We start from the raw sequence: 21,853 nt of genomic DNA, 5'->3' as shown, positions 1-21,853 counted from the left end.
TGCCTCCCCCGCACCCTCCCCCGTGCCATTGTTCGGGCTCAGCTTTCCCGGGCTCCCGGAGCACATGGAAGTCATTTGGGAGGGGGTCGTGGGGACCCTGATTGCAAACAGCTCCCTCGGACCCTGCCCCGCATCCTGCTCCTCCTGCTCCTCCTCCATCCCCTCCTGTTCCTCCTGCACGCCCTGCCCAACCTGCTCTCCTCCCTCCCCTCCTGCTCCTCCCTCCCCTCCTGCTCCTGTCCCGGGATGTGCAGCAAAGGCTGCCTGGGCTGACTCGGAGCCTTCCCAGGCCTTCAGAGTTGGACTGGGGGTGGTACCCAGCGTTCTGATCCGGCATCCCACCGGTATCCAGCCCTGAGGGCAGGAGTGCCCTGTGCCCACCCCAGGAGCCTGCTCAGCCCTGGGGTTCCCTGCCTCTTTCCCTTTGGAATTGTTTTCTCCCAGGTGTGGTTTCTTGATGAAATGACTCGTCACTGCCAGAGGGCAGGGATGGGATAGGATTTTGGAGAGGAATTCCTGGTCTGGAGGGTGTGAGGCCCTGGCACAGGGTGCCCATGGGAGGGGACGAACCGTGGGCCAGGATGTGCTGCAGGCAAAGAGAGGAACAGGCTGTCCATGGTGGGTCAGGATGTGCTGCAGGTACAGAAGAGAGGAACAGGCTGTCCATGGTGGGACAGGATGTGCTGCAGGTACAGAAGAGAGGAACAGGCTGTCCATGGTGGGTCAGGATGTGCTGCAGGTAAAGAGAGGAACAGGCTGTCCATGGTGGGTCAGGATGTGCTGCAGGTACAGAAGAGAGGAACAGGCTGTCCATGGTGGGCCAGGATGTGCTGCAGGTAAAGAGAGGAACAGGCTGTCCATGGTGGGTCAGGATGTGCTGCAGATACAGAAGAGAGGAACAAGCTGTCCATGGTGGGACAGGACGTGCTGCAGGTGCTGAGGAAACTCCCCTGCCCTGCTCCCTGCAGGGAAGCCCTTTTCCCTTTTTCCCATTTTCCTTCTGTGAGATGTGGCCAGACTGAGCAAACCCTGCCAGGTTGTTGTGAACCAACCCAAACCCTGCCTCTGCCTCCAGGGCCTGGACTGCCCTGCTTCCTGACTCCCAGGGATGCTTTTCCAGAGAGCAGTTGGCACGAGAGGCTCGTCCATGAAGTCCTGGATCCTGCTGCTGGTGTTGGCCAAGTGATGCAATCCCTGAGCTGTTCCTCAAAGCCTCAGAGCTGGGATCCAGCTGCCTGGGGAGGCCCGAGCTGCTCCAGCAGCTGCAAATCCCATCAGCAAATCCTCCACGGAGCATCTCCTGGAAACTTCCAGCCCTGTCCTCCCCGTCACATCCGGCTCTGGGAGCTTCCTTCGGAGCTCAGGGCTTGTGGGAGCTGCCTGAGCAGATGGCCAGGCTGTGAGCTGGGCTTTGGGACTTGGCTGAACCGGTGACTTCCCAAGGAATTTGGTGCTCCCTGAGCCCACTCCTGAGTGAGCTGCTCTGCTGTAGCAGGAGCTTCCCAGCAGGGCTGGAGGCAGCCTGGATGAGGAGGATGGCTGGGAGATGCGGGGAAACAGGGAAGAGCTCAACCCCCTTGAAGCTCTGCGAAGAACACTGAGGTTTTTCTGATCAATGGAGTGAAAAATAAAACCAGACTTGAGCTGGACCTGGAGGATCCCTGGGACTGGACCTGGAAGGTCCCTGGGCCGGTCGGGGGCTGGAGCCTGGCCAGGGCAGAGTCATTCCAGCTGCAACTCCATAATTCCAGCCCCTCCCAGCCCAGGCCAGGGACTGCCTGTGCTGGGATGTCCTGGAGAGGGGCCTGCACCACCTGCACATTCAGCCAGGGCTGAGAGAAGGTGGCTCCTGCAGCCTTGGCAAGGACTGGGGCATTCTGCTCGTGCCTGCTGGAGTAAGAAACTTGGGGAGCAGGAGGAGCCTGGGAAGGGGCTGGAGCCCAGGATGAGACTGGAACCTGTGAGGTTTGCTGGGACCCAGGAGCATGCTGGAGCCTGGGCTCATGGTGGAGCCCAGGATGATGATGCTGAATCTCGGAATGTGCTGGAGCCTGGGGTGATGCTGGACCCTTGAATGATCCTGGAGCCTGGAATGTGCTGGAGTCTGAGATGATGCTGGAGTGTGGGATTATACTGGAGCCTGGGGTGATGCTGGAGTGTGGGATTATACTGGAGCCTGGGGTGATGCTGAAGCCCAGGATATTGGACCCTGGGATGATGCTGGAGCCTGGGATGATATTGGAACCTGGGATGAAGCTGGAGTTGGGAATGTCCTGAAATCCAGGGTGATGCTGGACCCTGGGATGATGCTGGAGCCTTATGAACTGCTGCAGCCCAGGCTGATATTGGAAGCTGGGATGGTGCTGGAGCCTGGGATGGATGACAGCGGAGCCTGGAATGATATTGGAGCCAGGGATGGATGACAGTGGAGCCTGGAAGATGCTGGAGTCAGGAGGAGGCTGAGGCGCAATGAGCAGTGTTTAGTGCTGGAGACACAATGAGCAGTGTGTAATTAGTGCTGGAGACACAATGAGCAGTGTGTAATTAGTGCTGGAGACACAATGAGCGGTGTGTAATTAGTGCTGGAGACACAATGAGCGGTGTGTAATTAGTGCTGGAGACACAATGAGCGGTGTGTAATTAGTGCTGGAGACACAATGAGCGGTGTGTAATTAGTGCTGGAGACACAATGAGCGGTGTGTAATTAGTGCTGGAGACACAATGAGCGGTGTGTAATTAGTGCTGGAGACACAATGAGCAGTGTGTAATTAGTGCTGGAGACACAATGAGCGGTGTGTAATTAGTGCTGGAGACACAATGAGCGGTGTGTAATTAGTGCTGGAGACACAATGAGCGGTGTGTAATTAGTGCTGGAGACACAATGAGCGGTGTGTAATTAGTGCTGGAGACACAATGAGCGGTGTGTAATTAGTGCTGGAGACACAATGAGCGGTGTGTAATTAGTGCTGGAGACACAATGAGCAGTGTTTAGTGCTGGAGACACAATGAGCGGTGTGTAATTAGTGCTGGAGACACAATGAGCGGTGTGTAATTAGTGCTGGAGACACAATGAGCAGTGTGTAATTAGTGCTGGAGACACAATGAGCAGTGTGTAATTAGTGCTGGAGACACAATGAGCAGTGTTTAGTGCTGGAGACACAATGAGCGGTGTGTAATTAGTGCTGGAGACACAATGAGCGGTGTGTAATTAGTGCTGGAGACACAATTAGCGGTGTGTAATTAGTGCTGGAGACACAATGAGCGGTGTTTAACTAGTGCCATCACCTTGCCTGGCCTCAGAGTCGGGTGTTGGGCTCCTGCCTGGCACAAGTGCTGCCCACATTCCCTTTTCCCTGTTTTTACTGCCACTGAACCCTGCAGGAGCTGAGCTGTGCCCATCCCAGCTGGAACCAGGATCCATCCCCTGCTCCCCACAGGGGAAACTGAGGCACGGGGAAGAGGAGAGCTTGTGGTGCATGCCCTCACGGGGGGGGGGACAAATCCCACCAGCAGCCGTTCTTCTCCAGCCTTTGGCAGCCCGGGAGATGGGGTGGGAGCTGCCAGTGCCGGGATAACCCTGGACACGCACGGGTCCCTTTAAGACAGCAGCTGCGAAAGAAAGAAAGAACATTTCAGAAAGAACATTTTGCCAGTAACGGCCCTCGAGTCGAGGCACGGAGTCATTGCTGGGGAATTCTAAACCGGGAGCAGCCGGCCGGGCCTTGGGGAGGAGGAGGAAGAGGAGGAGGAGGAGGCTGCAAGGACCGCGTGTTGGGGAGATCAGAGACGGGGAGAAAAAAAGGGAGGGCAAGAGGGGGGAAAGGAGGGAAACGGCAAGAAAAATGTACAGACCATGTTTGGCCAGGGAGAGATGTTTGTACAAGATCATGTTCCAAAAATACCGCCTGTTCCCAAGCGCCGCCGGACGAGGGACCGGAGCCCCTGCCCGGCTCCAGCGCGGATCCGCAGGGCCAGAGTCGGGCACGGGGTACAGGGGACAGGGACAGGGGACAGAGCATCGGGCACAGGGCACTGGGGACCCTGTGTCCGAGCTGGGGACACTCGCTGGACAGTGCCAGAGCCGGGGCCTCGCCTCGCTCTGCTGAGGGGTTCTGTTCTTAGAGCTCTGTGCTGCTCGCCTTTTTTGGAGCTGAGCTGAAGGAGCCAGAGGCGGAGAGGGCTCAGCCAGACCAGCTTCAGCTCCAGCTCCAGCCCAGCTCCATCCCCACATCCCAACTCCATCCCCATTCCCAACTCCATCCCCATTCCCGGCTCCATCCCCACATCCCAACTCCATCCCCATTCCCAACTCCATCCCCATTCCCAACTCCATCCCCATTCCCAGCTCTATCCCCATTCCCAGCTCCATCCCCACATCCCAGCTCCATCCCCATTCCCGGCTCCATCCCCATTCCCGGCTCCATCCCCATTCCCAGCTCCATCCCCACATCCCTCCTGGGGGACCGGCCCCTCCATGTCCTCTGGAATTGGATCCCAGCCCCACGGGATTTCTCGGGGCCATCCCAGCCATTCCCCGGCGAGGCTGAGCAGTTTTCTGGGAAGGTGCCGGTGGTGGAGCTGGCTCCGGGGTGGATGTGCAGGAACGTCCCCCGGGAGTTCAGAGCCCCCCGCCCGGGTGAGCAGTGCCCCATCAGCTGCTCCGCACACCGGAACGTTGTAGGGGAGGGATTTTTTGTCCCGTGTTCAGGGAGGGGTCCCCTGGAGCTGGGGCTCCTCTGCTCTCCCAGGACCCGCACGCGGGGCCGGGTTCAGGAGGAGCAGCCAAGTCCCTAGGAACCAGCGGGAAGCAGGATTTCACCTCTGCTCCATCCCAAGCGGGGATCACCAGCTCTGCCCCCTCCCTGCTGCATTCCCGTGCTCCAGCAGAGCCCGGGGATGCCAAGGGCGGCCAAAGCCGGGGCCTTGGGGAGACGGCTCCTTCCTCTGCCCCCTCTCCCTCCAGAGCTGGGATAACCTCTCCAGGGCCATGGCCAGGTGATGGGGTGCCGTGGTGACCCCGAGGGCTGGCAGCCTGCTGGGCTCCCTGTGTCCTCCGTGGCTGGGGACGGGCCGGGGGAGACAGCAGAACTCAGGGGGAGTCCGGGCCATGGACATGAGGTTTCAGTGTCCCCAGCGTGTGGGGACACAGGGAAGGACTGCACTCTGGGGCTCCAGCCCATCCTGTCCTGAGCAGCTGTGCGCGCTGGGGTGGATCCAAAGCCAGGTTCCCATTTCACACTCTCCAAAGAGAGGGAATGAGTAAATGCAGCGGCATCCTGGGGAAGCTGAGTCACTGTTTCCTTTCTCTGACCGGTGCCCCGAGGTATTTTTAACAGCCCCTATCCCGTGCCCGGGGGGTCGGTGGTGATTTCCACCCACCCCCCCCCCCCCCCCCCCCCCCCCCCAGGGGTGCACGTGGCTACCGACCCTCCCAGGGCTGGAGTCCTTTTCCATGGATCAGATCTCCAGTGGGACAGAGCCGTGGTGGGATGGAGCAGACAGAGCCCTGCTCAGATGCTCCTGGTGTTGCTCCTCATCCTGGGTCCCATCCTGGCTCTCCCTTGCTCCCAAACTCCCAGCAGAGCTGGGATTTGCTGCCTCGTCCCCGAATCTCTGTGTGAATCCTCTGTTATCCCTGCTGGACTGGGAGTTCAGGGAAATCACCTTTGATTTCCACGGTTCTGGTTCCAGAAGGTTCTGGATCTTTCCTAACCCCATTCCCTCCTTTCCTCGCAGGTGCCGGTGCCTGCCCGGGCAGAGGTGGCTGTGACGGCCGAGGGCAAAGAGCTTGTGCTGGTGCTGGAGAGAAACCAGTGAGTGCTGGCACTGAGAACTGGGAGGGGACACTGGGGATCCCTGCCAGGGTCCCAATGGCACTGGCAGTGTTCTGGGCACCCTGTCCAGCAGGGAAGGGACAGCCCAGTGTGGCTCCATCTGGGCTGAAATGTTCCTTTGTCACCTTGGTCACCTCTCTCTGGGCTCCTTCTCTCAGTCTGGATGCAGGTGGCAGCAGCACCTGTCCCCTGTGTCCTGTGCCCTGTCCTCTGTCCCCTGTGCTCTGTCCCCTGTGGCACTGAGCCAGCCTGGCCTCCCCTGGGGCAAGGACAGAACCTGTGCCCATCTGTCCTGCCCTCCTTGTCCCTCGTGTCCTGAGGCCCTGGCTCAGCCGTCCCAGTCCCCATTCCCTGGCACGGCAGGAGGATTTGCCTTTCCTGTGCGCTCAGCCCGCTGTCCCTGTGTCCCCACCCTGTCCCCGTGTCCCCACGCTGGCCAGGCCCTTGCCTTGGCAGCCACCCACGTGTCCCTGGCAGGGAGCAGAGTGAGCTGCTGTGTCCTGTCTGAGCTGTGACTGGGATCACTGGTGCCAGGCACCCACTCACAGGCAGGGTGAAGCCACAGACGTGCCCACAGAGACATGTCTGGGGCCACACTGGCTGCAAAACAGCAAGGGCAAGGCGGCAGGGTTATTCTGGGAGCACTGCTGCTTTATTTTCTTCTGCACAATTAAACCTTTGGGACAGTGCCAAACCCCCAAAACTGAGAGCAGCGAAAACCCGGCTGGCTTTGTCCTTCTCTGGGGCCCTGAGCCCACTGCAGTCCTCTCCTCTCCTCTCCTCTCCTCTCCTCTCCTCTCCTCTCCTCTCCTCTCCTCTCCTCTCCTCTCCTCTCCTCTCCTCTCCTCTCCTCTCCTCTCCTCTCCTCTCCTCTCCTCTCCTCTCCTCTCCTCTCCTCTCCTCTCCTCTCCTCTCCTCTCCTCTCCTCTCCTCTCCTCTCCTCTCCTCTCCTCTCCTCTCCTCTCCTCTCCTCTCCTCTCCTCTCCTCTTTTCTCCTTTAGAACATGTGTGCGTGGCTCAGCCGGGTTTAGGCTCAGCTCAGGGGTTGTGTGCACGGCTCAGGGGTTTAGGCTCAGCTCAGGGGTTGTGTGCACGGCTCAGGGGTTTAGGCTCAGTTCAGGGGATGTGTGCACGGCTCAGGGGTTTAGGCTCAGTTCAGGGGATGTGTGCACGGCTCAGGGGTTTAGGCTCAGTTCAGGGGATGTGTGCGTGGCTCAGGGGTTTAGGCTCAGCTCAGGGGTTGTGTGCACGGCTCAGGGATTTAGGCTCAGCTCAGGGGTTGTGTGCACGGCTCAGGGGTTTAGGCTCAGTTCAGGGGATGTGTGCACGGCTCAGGGGTTTAGGCTCAGCTCAGGGGATGTGTGCACGGCTCAGGGGTTTAGGCTCAGCTCAGGGGTTGTGTGCGTGGCTCAGGGGTTTAGGCTCAGCTCAGGGGTTGTGTGCGTGGCTCAGGGGTTTAGGCTCAGCTCAGGGGTTGTGTGCGTGGCTCAGGGGTTTAGGCTCAGCTCAGGGGTTGTGTGCGTGGCTCAGGGGTTTAGGCTCAGCTCAGGGGTTGTGTGCGTGGCTCAGGGGTTTAGGCTCAGCTCAGGGGTTGTGTGCACGGCTCAGGGGTTTAGGCTCAGCTCAGGGGATGTGTGCGTGGCTCAGTTCAGGCTCAGCGGTTCCTGTGCCGGGAGCCCTGGAGTAGCTCCTCCCGCTGTCCCCCAGGCTGCTGGCCCCGGGCTACTCGGAGACGCACTACAGCGAGCAGGGCCAGCCCGTGACCGTCACCCCCAACCACACGGTGGGTGCCGGGGCCCGGGGGGCTGCCCTGCGTGGTCTGGGCTTGGGGCACTCGGGACGGAGCCAAAGGCGCTCCGGGGCGGGTGCGGGATCTTCCCTGGCAGCGGGAACGCGGCCGCGCTCGGCTCCTGCGGCTCTCGGCCCCGGGAGAGCACCTCGGGACATAAACACAGGCAGCACCAGGCGCTCGCCATGTCCCCAGCGCCTTTTGTCACCCTCCCAGCGCCGGGAGCCCGGTGTGACCCGGGCTGAACTCCGGCTGCCGGCTTCTCCCGTCCCCATGGCGGGGACAGCGCTCGCCTGGCTGGGAGATGGAAAATGGGGAGATGGAAATGGGGAGATGGAAATGGGGAGATGGAAATGGAAATGGGGAGATGGAAAATGGGGAGATGGAAATGGGGAGATGGAAATGGAAATGGGGAGATGGAAAATGGGGAGATGGAAATGGGGAGATGGAAATGGAAATGGGGAGATGGAAATGGGGAGATGGAAAATGGGGAGATGGAAATGGGGAGATGGAAATGGAAATGGGGAGATGGAAATGGGGAGATGGAAATGGAAGTGGGGAGATGGAAATGGGACATGGCCAAGGGCTGCTTTCTTGGATCAGCTCATGGGGCTGCTGCTCTAAGGAAGGTCTCCACTCTCTCCAGGAGCACTGTCACTACCATGGCCACGTCCGCGGCCACGGCGGCTCCTGGGTCGTGATCAGCACCTGCTCGGGAATACGGTATGGGAGAACTGGGGATGGGCAAAGTGGGGAATTGGGAATGGGGGAACTGGGAACGGAGGCACTGGGAATGGGGGAGTTGGGAATGGCAGAAGGAGCAGGGTAAGAGGAATCAGGATTGCAGGAATGCAGAGTCAGGGGGTGTGGAGCTGACAGAGGGGGGATGGATCCACCACTCCCTCTCTCTGCAGGGATCCCCTTTGGGACCACCCAGAGCAGCACCAGTGCTCCTGCAAGCCCAGCCCCAAATGCTGTATGGGGCTGATCTTCCCACTGCTCCCATCTTGTCCTCCTTCCTTCTCCCACTCCTCTCACCCAACCCCAGCACTGGGCAGGCTAGGCAGGGACCGTATTTCTGGCAGCATGAGCTTATTCCCAGGAATTTTATCCCTGGAGGGGGCAAGTCCCTGCGCCCCAGAGCAGGTGTCCCAGACTGAGCTTTGTTCCCTGCTCTGAACGGGGGAGGTTTTGGTGCCCAGGGTTTTTTTTTTGCCACTGGGGCAAAGATCCCCAACTCTCATCCCTGCTCCCCCCTCGGGTATGGACCAGGCTAGTGTGCCAGGAATTTGTGGGGTGGAAGCAGCACAGGAGCCACTGGGGCTGTTCCCATTTCCAGGGGCCTCATAGTGCTGAACAGCAACACCAGCTACTATCTGAGACCCCTGGGGACCCCTGAGTCAGGTCTCCACCTCATCCACCGAGCAGAGCACCTGCCCATGCCAGGGGGCACCTGTGGGCACGGCCAGGACCTCGGGAGCACCATTGCTGGCATTGCCCAGCTCTTCCAGCCACAGCAGCCACGGGTAAATCCTCATGGTAAATCCTCACGGTTAAATCTTCAGGGGTAGATCCTCACGGTAAATCCTCAGGGGTAAATCCTCATGGGTAAATCCACTCAGGTGAATCCTCCCGGGTAAACCCACTCGGGGTCTGTCAGGGGACAGGCAGAGGGCTGGGAGGGTCTCTGGCACTGCTGGCAGCTCCCATGTCCTGGCAGCTGGGCAGTGCTGTGCAGGCAGGCGGGGTGGCAGGGTCAGTGTGGTTTGAGTTCGGGCAGTAGAGCCCAGAGGATTTGGGGGGTTGGGTCTCGGCGCTGCATCCTACGGTGTGGGACATGACATGAGGTCATTTGGAGCCCTCCAAATGTTCCCTGTCACCTTGTGCCTCAGTTTTCCTCTCAGCTGTCCCTCCTGAGCAGCTCTGTGGTGTCTGGAGGGCACCCAGGGTTGCCAAGGGTTGCCCCTCTTTGCTGAGCCCCGTGTCTGTCTGCAGGCCAGGAGAGATGCCTGGAGGACCATGAAGTACATGGAGCTCTTCATCGTTGCTGATCACACCCTGGTGAGTGCTGGGGGACAGAAAAGCGGGGTCCCTCTCTGTCTCGGCCCTGGACTTACCCTGTGACCCATCCCCATCCTCATCTCTCTCCAGTACAGGAACCAGAACCTCAACCTGGGCCACACCAAGCAGCGCATCGTGGAAATTGCAAACTACGTGGACAAGGTGAGGGACCTGCCAGACCCTTGTGTGGCCCTCAGGGACTGTGCCTGTGTCACCTAGGCAAGGAATCATCGAATTATGGAATTGTTAAGGTCAGAAAAGGTCTTTAAGTCATTCGAGTCCAACCATTCGCAGAACTGCCAAGGCCACCACTGACCATGTCTCCGAGCGTCACATGCACAGGGCTTTAAATCCCTTCAGGGATGGGGACTCCAGGCCTGGCCCGGGCAGCTGTGCCAGGGCTTGGCCACCCATCAAGGAATTCGGGAATTCTCTGAGCACGTGGTGGGAAGGGCTTTGTCCCCCAAGGGCTGAGCTGAGCAGGGAGGCTTTGCTGGCCCCTGCCTGGGATCAATGCACACACTGAGGTGTTGTCACTTCGTGCCACCCTGGCTGGCTCCTGTGCCCACACCTGTGCCGGTGGAGCCCGTGCTTGCAGGTGGATTTGGGACAGGAGTGTTCTGCAGCCGCACCAGGGCGGCTGTCCAGGGAATTCCTGTCCCCACGCCCGCCAGCTGTCCCCTCCTGCAGTTCTACAGGCGGCTGAACATCAAGGTGGCCCTGATAGGGCTGGAGGTGTGGACAGAACGGGACCAGTGCACGGTGAGCAGCGACGCCAACGCCACGCTCTGGGCCTTCCTGCAGTGGAAGAAATCGCTGAGGGCGCGCAAGAAGCACGACAACGCCCAGCTGCTGACGTGGGTCCCTGGGCTGGGGACGGGGGCTGGGGGTCCCAGCCGGGGCTGGGCGGACTCCAAAGCCCCCCTGGGTGCTGAAGTGCCCCGTTCTCCTGCCCGGGCAGGGGGAAGACCTTCGGGGGCACCACCATCGGAATGGCTCCGCTGGAGGGGATGTGCAGCGCCGACAACTCCGGAGGTGTCAGCGTGGTAAGGGGGGCTGGGGGTCCCTGTGCCACCCCGGCCCGGGGGACTTCTTTGTGGGGTCGGGCCAGCAGCCCCCTGAGGTTTGGCCTGGGGTGCAGCCTGAAGGTGAAGGATGACGTTGTAGCTCCTGACCCCTCGGGGGGGTGAGAAGGGGCTGGTAAAGCTCTCCCACCCCGGCTCCAGCCCCAGCTCCCAGCTGGCAGCAGCGCTGGCATCTCCTGTGCTGCTCCTATCCCTCGTCCTGCACAGCCCCTGCCTGTTCCCTGCTTCTGCTCTCAGCATCTCTGCCCAGATAACTTCTGCTCCTCCTGATGGTGGCCCTGATGGGGTTGTGGTGTCCTTGGTGACCTTTGATCCTGGGCAGGGTGGTGGCGGGCACCCAGGTTTCTGAGTTTTGGGATGTGCCCCGGCTTTGAAGCAGTTGGCTCCAGCCAAGAGATTCCCTACAGTCCCACGGGGGAATATCAGGAGACCGAACCCCATTTCTGCCATGAACCTCCCTCCAGCCCCTCCTCCTAAGAGACCCAGCTGCATCCCAGGGATGCGGTCCCAGCCCCCTCCCCTGCTGTGGGTCAGCCCTGTCCCTTGCTCGTGGTGGCTCTGCTGACCCTCCCTGTGCAGGACCACGCGGAGCAGCCCATCGGAGCCGCCGCCACCATGGCCCACGAGATCGGCCACAACTTCGGCATGGTCCACGACACCAACGGCTGCTGCGTGGAAGCCACCCCGGAGCAGGGCGGCTGTGTCATGGCAGCAGCCACGGGGTGAGTGGGGCTGGCCCCGGGATGTGTCCCCAGTGCCCTGGGATGTGTCCCCAGAGCCCTCAGCAGGCTGTGGGTGCTATGTGCAGGTGGGAGTGGGCAGGGAATGTTGTCACCTCTGCTCTGGAGCCAGACTGGGAGAGCTGGGAATGTTCCCCGGGAGAAGGGAAGGCTCCAGGGAAAGCTCAGAGCCCCTTGCAGGGCCTGAAGGGGCTCCAGGAGAGCTGGAGAGGGACTGGGGACAAGGGATGGAGGGACAGGACACAGGGAATGGCTTCCACTGGGAAAGGGGATATTGGGCTGGGGTCTTGGGAAGGAATTCCTGCCTGGGAGGGTGGAGAGGGGCTGGGCTGGAATTCCCAGATTTGCTGTGGCTGCCCCTGGATCCCTGGCAGTGCCCAAGGCCAGGTTGGACAGTGGAGCTTGGATCACCTGGGACAGTGGGAGGTGTCCCTGCCCTTGGAATGGGGTGGCACTGGATCGGCCTCATAATCCATCTGGCTGGTGCCAGTTGCCTTTCCAGAGTCCTCCCTTTGGGATTTCCAGCTCCTGGCAATGCACTCATCCCAGATATCTCTGCACTGAGGAAAAGCAGGGATTTTCTTTATTCCCTGTTTATTCCCTGTTTATTCCCTGATATTTGAACCCACCTGCTCTTCCAATTAGGAAGGAACAGTGGGACCCCAGTTGTGTTTTCAGGGCTGCCAGACGCTGGCAGTGATCCCACAGGATTTAACCTCTGCCTGGGCAGACTGTGGTGGGGAAAAGCACATTTCTGACTGCTCAGCCTGTCCCTATTTGCACAATCATGTGTATGATTGTGTGTAAATACATACAGGGTGCATTGGCTTGCTCAGCCTCCATCAGCTGCAGGCACTTATAGGTTTCCCTCCAGCTCAAGAGATTTCAAAACCACTTTTATAAAAGTCTTCTGAGTCATCTTGAGAATGAGATGTCCTGATATGAAAATATTTTTTAGCTTTTAGAGGAAACTAAACAGTTTCTAAGAAGGAGGAAGTGCTTCCTTCTTCATAAACCACGAAACCCCCACAAACTGTGAAACTACAGAAGAATCTTGCTCAGAGGTTCTGTAGAAAACGAATGTTTCTCCTGTGTTTCTCCTGTTCCTCAACTCCTTACACACTGCAGGCTCTCCTCCCTTTTTTTTTTTTTTGTGCTGCTCTCTGGGTGTTTCTGCTTTTTGGTGTTTCTTGTCCATATTTTTTAATTTTAAGTGATTGTCACCCATCTGAGCTGTGGGGTATTTCAGCAGCCCAGGTGGGTGTTTGTTGTTGTGGTTCAGTGAGAACAGGAAGGGTTTGGTGAGAGCTGCAGGGGAGCAGAGAGCCCTGCAGGAGTGGGAACCTGCCGTGTGGGTGGCTCGGGGGGTTTGTGGTGTCCCAGGGCACAGGTGACACCTGCAGCGGGACTGAGCTGGCATCTGCAGGGGGGGCTCACACCAGGGGGGTTCCAGTCTCAGGGGGTTCCATGCAGGGGGGTTGATGTTCCCGGGTGATGGACAGAGGCTCTGCCCGTTCCCCGTCCCATTCCTGAGGATTCTGGCTCGGAATTGTGCCCTGGTTGTTGGTCTGGCTGTGCCAGCTGGGGTGGGAGATGTTCCTGGGCTCACTGAACAGTGGGCAGTCTGCTCTTGGGAGGGTTTGGGCCACCTGGTCCATCTGCTACATTCCCAGTTCTCACTGATTTCCCACCTTCTCCCGGCCCTGCTCCCCCTTTTCCCCGCACAGCCACCCCTTCCCTCGCGTGTTCAGCTCCTGCAGCAAGAGGCAGATGGAGAGCTACTTCCAGAAGGGAGGGGGAATGTGCCTCTTCAACCTGCCCGACACCAAGGACCTGGTGGTGGCACGGAAATGTGGCAACGGCTTCCGCGAGGAGGGGGAGGATTGTGACTGTGGGGAGGTGGAGGTACACAGGGGTCCAGCTGGGATTGGGGTACACAGGGGTCCAGCTGGGATTGGGGTACACAGGGGACTGGATGGGATTTGGGGTACACAGGGGTCTGGTTGGGATTGGGGTGTAGAGTGACCCTGCTGGGATTTGGGGTACAGAGTGACCCTGCTGGGATTGGGGTACACAGAGTGACCCTCCTGCAGCTCACCTCAGCTGAGGGAATTCCTGCACAGGACATTTCCAAGGGAAGGGCTGGCTGTCACCACAGGGGCTCCATCCCAAGGGTTTTTCCCAGTCCCACTTTCCTGAATCCATTTATCCCAGTCCTGACTTTCTCCTTGCCTTTTCCCTTGAGTGCTCAGTCCCTCCTCATGCCCTCCGTGCCTCAGTTTCCCCCGCTGCAGGATGAGAAGGGCAATGCCGTGATGGGTGGGGAAGGGGCTGGGGGCAGTGCAGGGGAAGGGATGGAACCATTGCCCATGGAGTTGTCCTCTCCACGCAGGAATGCACCAACCCCTGCTGCAATGCTCACAACTGCACGCTCAAGGAGGGGGCCCAGTGTGCCCACGGTGACTGCTGCCACAGCTGCAAGGTGAGACCCCACCCTGTGCCCACCCCGTGCCCATGGGATGAGGTGGAGACCCCGCCCTGCCATTTCCTTGGCACTGCTGTGCTGCTTGTCCGTAAGGTCACAGTCCCTGTGACCGATGAGCAGGACTCACTGTGTCTGCAGGAGATTCCTGGGATGGGCTGGGTGGGAAGGGACCTCAAATCCCATCCAGTGCCACTCCTGCCATGGCAGGGACACCTCCCCCTGTCCCAGGTGATCCCAGCCCCAATGTCCAACCTGACCTTGGGCACTCAGGGATCCAGGGGCAGCCACAGCTGCTCTGGGCACCCTGTACCAGGGCCTCACACCCTGCCAGGGAACAATTCCTGCCCAAAATCTCACCCTGCCCTGCCCTCTGGCAGTGGGAGCCATTTCCTGTGTCCTGTCCCTCCAGGCCCTTTCCCAGCCTCCCTCTCCAGGAGAATTCCCTCTGGTAGCTTTGTGGCTGAGGTCCAGCTGAGGAATGTGTCCCTGTACCCTGCCAGCTGTTCCAGCTGTGCCAGGAGCTGAACCCTGGCTGTGTACTGTCACTCCCCTGTCCCCTGGCTGTGCACTGACACTCCCCTGTCCCCTGGCTGTGTACTGACACTCTCCTGTCCCCTGGCTGTGTACTGACACCCCCCTGTCCCCTGGCTGTGCACTGTCACTCTCCTGTCCCCTGGCTGTGCACTGACACTCCCCTGTCCCCTGGCTGTGCACTGTCACTCCCCTGTCCCCTGGCTGTGTGCTGACACTCCCCTGTCCCCTGGCTGTGCACTGTCACTCCCCTGTCCCCTGGCTGTGTGCTGACACCCCCCTGTCCCCTGGCTGTGTGCTGTCACTCTCCTGTCCCTTGGCTGTGTGCTGACACCTCCCTGTCCCCTTGGCTGGGTGCTGACACCCCCCTGTCCCCTGCAGCTGAAGGTGGCCGGGACGCTGTGCCGGGAGGCCGCGGGATCCTGTGACCTGCCGGAATTCTGCACCGGTGCCTCGCCGTACTGCCCGGCCAACGTGTACCTGCTGGATGGCTCAGAGTGTGCACACGGACACGCCTACTGCAGCACCGGCATGTGCATGACCCACCAGCAGCAGTGTGTGCAGCTCTGGGGGCCAGGTCAGCCCTGCAGCCCTGCCTGCCTCCCCCCCCCCACAGCAGCAGCAGCTCTTGGGGTCCCCATGCCCCCCGGGACTGGGGGTACCCCTGGATCCCTGGCAGTGCTCCAGGCCAGGCTGGACACTGGGGTTTGGAGCCACCTGGGATAGTGGGAGGTGTCCCTGTCATGGCGTGGGGTAGAACCGGGTGGGCTTTAAGATCCCTTCCAGCCCAAACCATTCAATGAAGAAAATCCTTCACAAGACTCCAGAAAAAAAGGGAATTTTGTCCCTCTTGTCCTTGGCCTGGCACCCACAGCAGCAGCTCTCGGGAGACCTTTCCATGATGCCCCAATGTCCAACCTGGCCTTGGGCAGTGCCAGGGATCCAGGGGCAGCCACGGCTGCTCTGGGCACCCTGTGCCAGCCCCTCCATGAGCACCCAGCTGCTGCTCTGGGGATTCCTGGCTGCAGCCTGCATTCCCAGGACTTTTCCCTGTGTGCAGAAGCGTGGCCAGCGCCCGACGCCTGTTTCCAGGACGTGAACATGGCTGGGAACACCTACGGCAACTGCGGCAAGGACAGCCAGGGCCGCTACGTCAAGTGTGACAAGAGGTGGGTGCAGCGCTGGCCCTGTGACCCCTCCCGCAGCCACCCTGCCCCTGCCACCCCTGCCAAGGACTGGAGCACCTCAGCCTGGGGCACCAGCCCTTGAGGCAGCCCTGTTTTGTAGCCCAGGAAGCCACCAGGTCCTTCCTGGGCTCTGTCCCCATCGCTCTGGGAGGTTGGACTTGGTGATGTCGAGGTCTGTCTCAACCCAAGGGATCCTTGGGTGATTCCAGTGTCCCACCACCAGCACCTCCCAGCCCAGCCTGATGGAAAATCAAAGCCAGTTCATGGAGATGCATTTTAGGGAATGTGTGTGCTCTCTGGTATTCCCAGTGATTCCAGGGATGTTGGAGCCTCTCCCTCCCCCTGGCTGTTTCCTCCACCATTTCTGTGCTGTCCATGACTTAACCTGCTGAGCCCTTCCAGCGTGGCCGTAAATCCAGTGGGGACGATCCCACAGGAGTGGGATGGTGGGGCTGGGAGGGCGAGGGGTCCCAGCTCCCCTCGGCTGTGCCCACTCCAGGGATGCCATGTGTGGGAAGATCCAGTGCCAGAGCTCTGCCAAGAAGCCTCAGGGGACCAACACGGTGTCCATCGACACCACGATCCGCTTCAAGGGCCGTGAGGTCACGTGCCGGGGCACCTTTGTCTACAGTGCCAAGGACGACCAGGAGGACCTGTCTGACCCTGGGCTGGTCCTGACAGGCACCAAGTGTGGAGATGGGATGGTGAGTGTCCCTTCCTGGGGTGAGTGTCCCTTCCTGGGATGGTGAGTGTCCCTTCCTGAGGTGGTGAGTGTCCCTTCCTGAGGTGGTGAGTGTCCCTTCCTGGGGTGGCTGTCCTGCAGATCACCACTTCTGGGCTCTGACCCAGCCCCGGGGTGCACAGGGCTCTTCTTGTGCCACAGCCAGGCCTGGGATGTGGTTCCTTCCACACCTGCAGGCATTGCCTCAGTGACACCTCACCAGGTGTTTGTAGGCCACCAGATTCTTCTCACCTGGGACATTTGTGGGCATCCCCAAATACTCAGTCATGTTTAGGTCACCAAATTGTTCTATCTGCCCTCCAAGCTTCTTCACCAAATCAGTTCAGAGTGGAGCAGACCCAGCGGGAATTGCCCCAGGATTTGATGGATGAGGCTTCCCCCTATGAAGGGATTGTTTCCCAGAGGAAACAGATCTCTGCCAGGAATAAACGTGACAAATCCAGGGCTAACTGGGCACTGGTCTCTGCAGCCCCTGCATGTCCGAGTACCCTGCATCTGCTCTTTAGAGGGGGTCAGCTGAGCTGAGAGAGGGCAGAGGCTGGTGGAGGACATGGAAGGAGGGATGTGTTCCAGAGAGAGTTGGCTGTGCAGACACAGCTTTCTCTGTTTGGCATTTGAACACTGAAATTTTCACCGGGGAGGCCAAAACGGTGACATTTTCATGAGGAAATATGGCCAGTTTTGAAATCCAGCATTGTTTATTTTGGCCAGGGCCTGGGTTTTAGGGCCGAGTGGGAAGTGGTTTCCCCAGGAGCTGGCAGGGGGGCTGTGTGTGGAGGGCTGGGAGTGCTGGCTGGGCTCTGCTGAGCCATCCCAGAAAGGGAATGGGAGTGAAATCCATGGGCTGGAGCAAAGCAATTTCACCACCCTGCATCTTGCAGCAGTCAGATCCTTTGGAGAACCCCACGGTGCCATCCTGTCCCGGGTCCTTCTCTGACCCGAGCCCTCGTGTCCCTCCCAGGTGTGCAAGGACCGCCGGTGCCAGAACGCGTCTCTGTTTGAGCTGGAGAAGTGCGTGTCCCGCTGCCACGGCCATGGGGTGAGCCCTCCCAGCACCTGCAGGCCGTTCCTGCCGGGAGCTGCAGGGTTTTGAGCCCAAGCAAACGCGTCCTGCAGGGAGGGGCCCTGTGACCCAGTGGGTTTCTGCCTTTCAGACCTGTCCCATGTGTCAGCTGCGGGTGGGGCTGGGCTGGGATCTTGGCTCAGCCGTGTCCCAGGGAGGGGAAGAAGATTGGTGGTGGCGTAAGGACCACCACCTGCAGAACTTGGAGTAGGGTCTGATTGGAGCTGGGAAGTGTTTGGAGCTCAGAGCAGGTGCCTGGTCCCCCTGAGAACAAAACAAGAGTTGGAAAGAGAACTGGGGCAGCAGAAAGGCAGGGAAATGGTTCAGGAATGGGAGAAGACACTGTTCTCCAAAGCTGAAAGGTTCCAGGACTTGAGCTCTGTGGAGAGCAGGGCTTTGTCAGGTGAGGCAACAGAAACTGCTGTGGGAATTCCTGCTGGGTTATGACACGTAAAACATCTGATGTACTCTTTTGGGACAGGTAGAACATCCACAGCTCCCCTTTCATTCTGCACAGCATGGCTGAGGCTCTCAGGGCTGGAGAAGAAAAGGTTCTGGGGAGACCTTGTGGCACCCTCCAGCACTAAAAGGGGCTCACAAAAAAGAGAGAGAGTGACTTTTTATGTGGGCAGGGAGTGACAGGACCAGGGGGAATGGCTTCAGACTGAAAGAAGAGATGTAGATAGGATCTTGGGCAGGAATTGTTCCCTGGCAGGGTGGCAGGCCCTGGCACAGGGTGTCCAGAGCAGCTGTGGCTGCCCCTGGATCCCTGGCAGTGTCCAAGGCCAGGTTGGACACTGGGGCTGGGAGCAGCCTGGGACAGTGGGAGGTGTCCCTGCCCATGGCAGGGGTGGCACTGGGTGGGATTTGAGGTCTCTTCCAACCCGAACCGTCCCAGGATTCTGTGATGTCCATTCTCAGGAGTGAAGCTTCTTCATCCCAGACTTCTGCCACCATGGACCATCGCTCCCACACATCCCTGGTGGTGTCCAACCCTCTCCTCTGTCCCCAGGTCTGCAACAGCAACAAAAACTGTCACTGTGACCCCGGCTGGGCCCCCCCGTTCTGTGAGAAGCCAGGCCTGGGGGGCAGCGTGGACAGTGGCCCCGTGCAGAGCCACAGTGAGTCCCAGCTTGTCCCCAGTGCCCCCAGGGCTGCAGGGGTGCCAGGGGAGGGCTGGGTGGGACCTGTTCAGGTAGCCCCATAGTCTGTGCCCATGACCACTGAGGGCCTGTTCCCTTCCTGGAGGGGTGCCCAGCAGGGGTGGCTCCAGCTGGGGTGACCAGGAACGGGCAGATGGGGTCACCACTTGCACAGAGTGAGGCCAGAGGCTGGTGGCTGTTCCAGCCCCTCACTGGTCCCTGTGCTTGCCCTGCCAGAGCACGAGTCCATCCTGATCGCCCTTGTTGTCATCTCCCTGTTCCTCCTGCCTGCCCTGATGCTGAGCATCTACTACTGGTCCCAGCGGGAGAACTCCCTCCTCAACAGGTGGATCAAGGAGACGAGGCACAGGAGCCACAGGGCCTGCAGGTGTGTGGGGCACCCCAAACCCCCTCTGCTGAGCACCCCGTGGGAAATGGGAATGTTTCACCCAGCCTGGCAGGGGCGTGGGGAGCTGGTGCTGCACAGACCCTGCTCTGGTCTGGAGTCTGAACAGCTTTGTCCAGGGAAATCCAAAGCCCAGCAATTCCCTGAGCCCAGGACAGGAATGGTTCTCTGGACAGGACAATTCCAGGGAGTGGTGAAGGTGGCCTGGTGTCAAGGAGAATTCTCATTCCATGTGGGCTGTCCATCACACACTGACCATCCCTGTCCATCACACACTGACCATCACACACTGACCATCACACACTGACCATCCCTGTCCATCACACACTGACCATCACACACTGACCATCACACACTGTCCATCACACACTGACCATCCCTGTCACACACACTGACCATCACCCACTGTCCATCACACACTGTCCATCACACACTGACCATCACACACTGTCCATCACACACTGACCATCCCTGTCACACACACTGACCATCACCCACTGTCCATCACACACTGACCATCCCTGTCACACACACTGACCATCACCCACTGTCCATCACACACTGACCATCCCTGTCACACACACTGTCCATCACACACTGTCCATCACCCACTGACCATCACACACTGACCATCCCTGTCACACACACTGACCATCACCCACTGTCCATCACACACTGACCATCCCTGTCACACACACTGACCATCACCCACTGTCCATCACACACTGACCATCCCTGTCACACACACTGACCATCACCCACTGTCCATCACACACTGACCATCCCTGTCACACACACTGACCATCACCCACTGTCCATCACCCACTGTCCATCACACACTGACCATCCCTGTCACACACACTGACCATCACCCACTGTCCATCACACACTGACCATCCCTGTCACACACACTGTCCATCACACACTGTCCATCACACACTGTCCATCACACACTGACCATCCCTGTCACACACACTGACCATCACCCACTGTCCATCACCCACTGTCCATCACACACTGACCATCCCTGTCACACACACTGACCATCACCCACTGTCCATCACCCACTGTCCATCACACACTGTCCATCCCTGTCATACACACTGACCATCACCCACTGTCCATCACACACTGTCCATCACACACTGTCCATCACACACTGACCATCACACACTGTCCATCACACACTGACCATCCCTGTCACACACACTGACCATCACCCACTGTCCATCACACACTGACCATCCCTGTCACACACACTGACCATCACCCACTGTCCATCACACACTGACCATCCCTGTCCATCACACACTGTCCATCACACACTGACCATCACACACTGACCATCCCTGTCCATCACACACTGACCATCACACACTGACCATCACACACTGACCATCCCTGTCCATCACACACTGACCATCACACACTGACCATCACACACTGTCCATCACACACTGACCATCCCTGTCACACACACTGACCATCACCCACTGTCCATCACACACTGTCCATCACACACTGACCATCACACACTGTCCATCACACACTGACCATCCCTGTCACACACACTGTCCATCACACACTGTCCATCACCCACTGACCATCACACACTGACCATCCCTGTCACACACACTGACCATCACCCACTGTCCATCACACACTGACCATCCCTGTCACACACACTGACCATCACCCACTGTCCATCACACACTGTCCATCACACACTGACCATCCCTGTCACACACACTGACCATCACCCACTGTCCATCACCCACTGTCCATCACACACTGTCCATCCCTGTCATACACACTGACCATCACCCACTGTCCATCACACACTGTCCATCACACACTGTCCATCACACACTGACCATCCCTGTCCATCACACACTGACCATCACACACTGTCCATCACCCACTGACCATCACACACTGTCCATCCCTGTCACACACACTGTCCATCACACACTGTCCATCACACACTGACCATCCCTGTCCATCACACACTGTCCATCACACACTGACCATCACCCACTGACCATCACACACTGACCATCCCTGTCCATCACACACTGACCATCACACACTGACCATCACACACTGTCCATCACACACTGACCATCCCTGTCACACACACTGTCCATCACACACTGACCATCACCCACTGACCATCACACACTGACCATCACACACTGACCATCCCTGTCACACACACTGACCATCACACACTGTCCATCACACACTGACCATCACCCACTGACCATCACACACTGACCATCCCTGTCACACACACTGTCCATCACCCACTGACCATCACACACTGACCATCCCTGTCACACACACTGACCATCACACACTGTCCATCACACACTGACCATCCCTGTCACACACACTGACCATCACCCACTGTCCATCACACACTGTCCATCCCTGTCACACACACTGACCATCACCCACTGTCCATCACACACTGTCCATCACACACTGACCATCCCTGTCCATCACACACTGACCATCACCCACTGTCCATCACACACTGTCCATCCCTGTCACACACACTGACCATCACCCACTGTCCATCACACACTGTCCATCACACACTGACCATCCCTGTCCATCACACACTGACCATCACCCACTGTCCATCACACACTGACCATCCCTGTCACACACACTGACCATCACACACTGACCATCACCCACTGTCCATCACACACTGTCCATCACACACTGACCATCCCTTTCACACACACTGACCTTCCCTGCTCCCCAGCAGTGAGAGCTG

The 21,853-nt window shown here is 58.9% G+C and overlaps 1 protein-coding gene across 1 annotated transcript in view; it reads left to right on the top strand.

Annotated features, from left to right (window-relative positions):
* LOC134044149 (disintegrin and metalloproteinase domain-containing protein 33-like) overlaps positions 1-21,853 on the top strand; it is a 30,414-nt gene that overhangs the window by 4,402 nt on the left and 4,159 nt on the right. The window contains exons 3-19 of the mRNA XM_062493238.1: positions 5,737-5,813; positions 7,542-7,617; positions 8,270-8,346; positions 8,963-9,149; positions 9,619-9,684; positions 9,775-9,846; positions 10,375-10,541; positions 10,646-10,730; positions 11,349-11,491; positions 13,237-13,414; positions 13,902-13,991; positions 14,907-15,102; positions 15,586-15,694; positions 16,212-16,416; positions 17,416-17,493; positions 18,530-18,638; positions 18,897-19,047. Of these exons, the coding sequence (XP_062349222.1) occupies positions 5,737-5,813; positions 7,542-7,617; positions 8,270-8,346; positions 8,963-9,149; positions 9,619-9,684; positions 9,775-9,846; positions 10,375-10,541; positions 10,646-10,730; positions 11,349-11,491; positions 13,237-13,414; positions 13,902-13,991; positions 14,907-15,102; positions 15,586-15,694; positions 16,212-16,416; positions 17,416-17,493; positions 18,530-18,638; positions 18,897-19,047 (2,066 nt within the window). The remainder of the gene's footprint in view (positions 1-5,736; positions 5,814-7,541; positions 7,618-8,269; positions 8,347-8,962; positions 9,150-9,618; positions 9,685-9,774; positions 9,847-10,374; positions 10,542-10,645; positions 10,731-11,348; positions 11,492-13,236; positions 13,415-13,901; positions 13,992-14,906; positions 15,103-15,585; positions 15,695-16,211; positions 16,417-17,415; positions 17,494-18,529; positions 18,639-18,896; positions 19,048-21,853) is intronic.

This window comes from Cinclus cinclus, chromosome 5 (assembly GCF_963662255.1).
Source record: "Cinclus cinclus chromosome 5, bCinCin1.1, whole genome shotgun sequence".
NCBI classification, from domain to species: domain Eukaryota; kingdom Metazoa; phylum Chordata; class Aves; order Passeriformes; family Cinclidae; genus Cinclus; species Cinclus cinclus.
The sequence above is the reverse complement of the archived record's forward strand: the minus strand, read 5'-3'. Positions and strand labels throughout refer to the sequence as shown.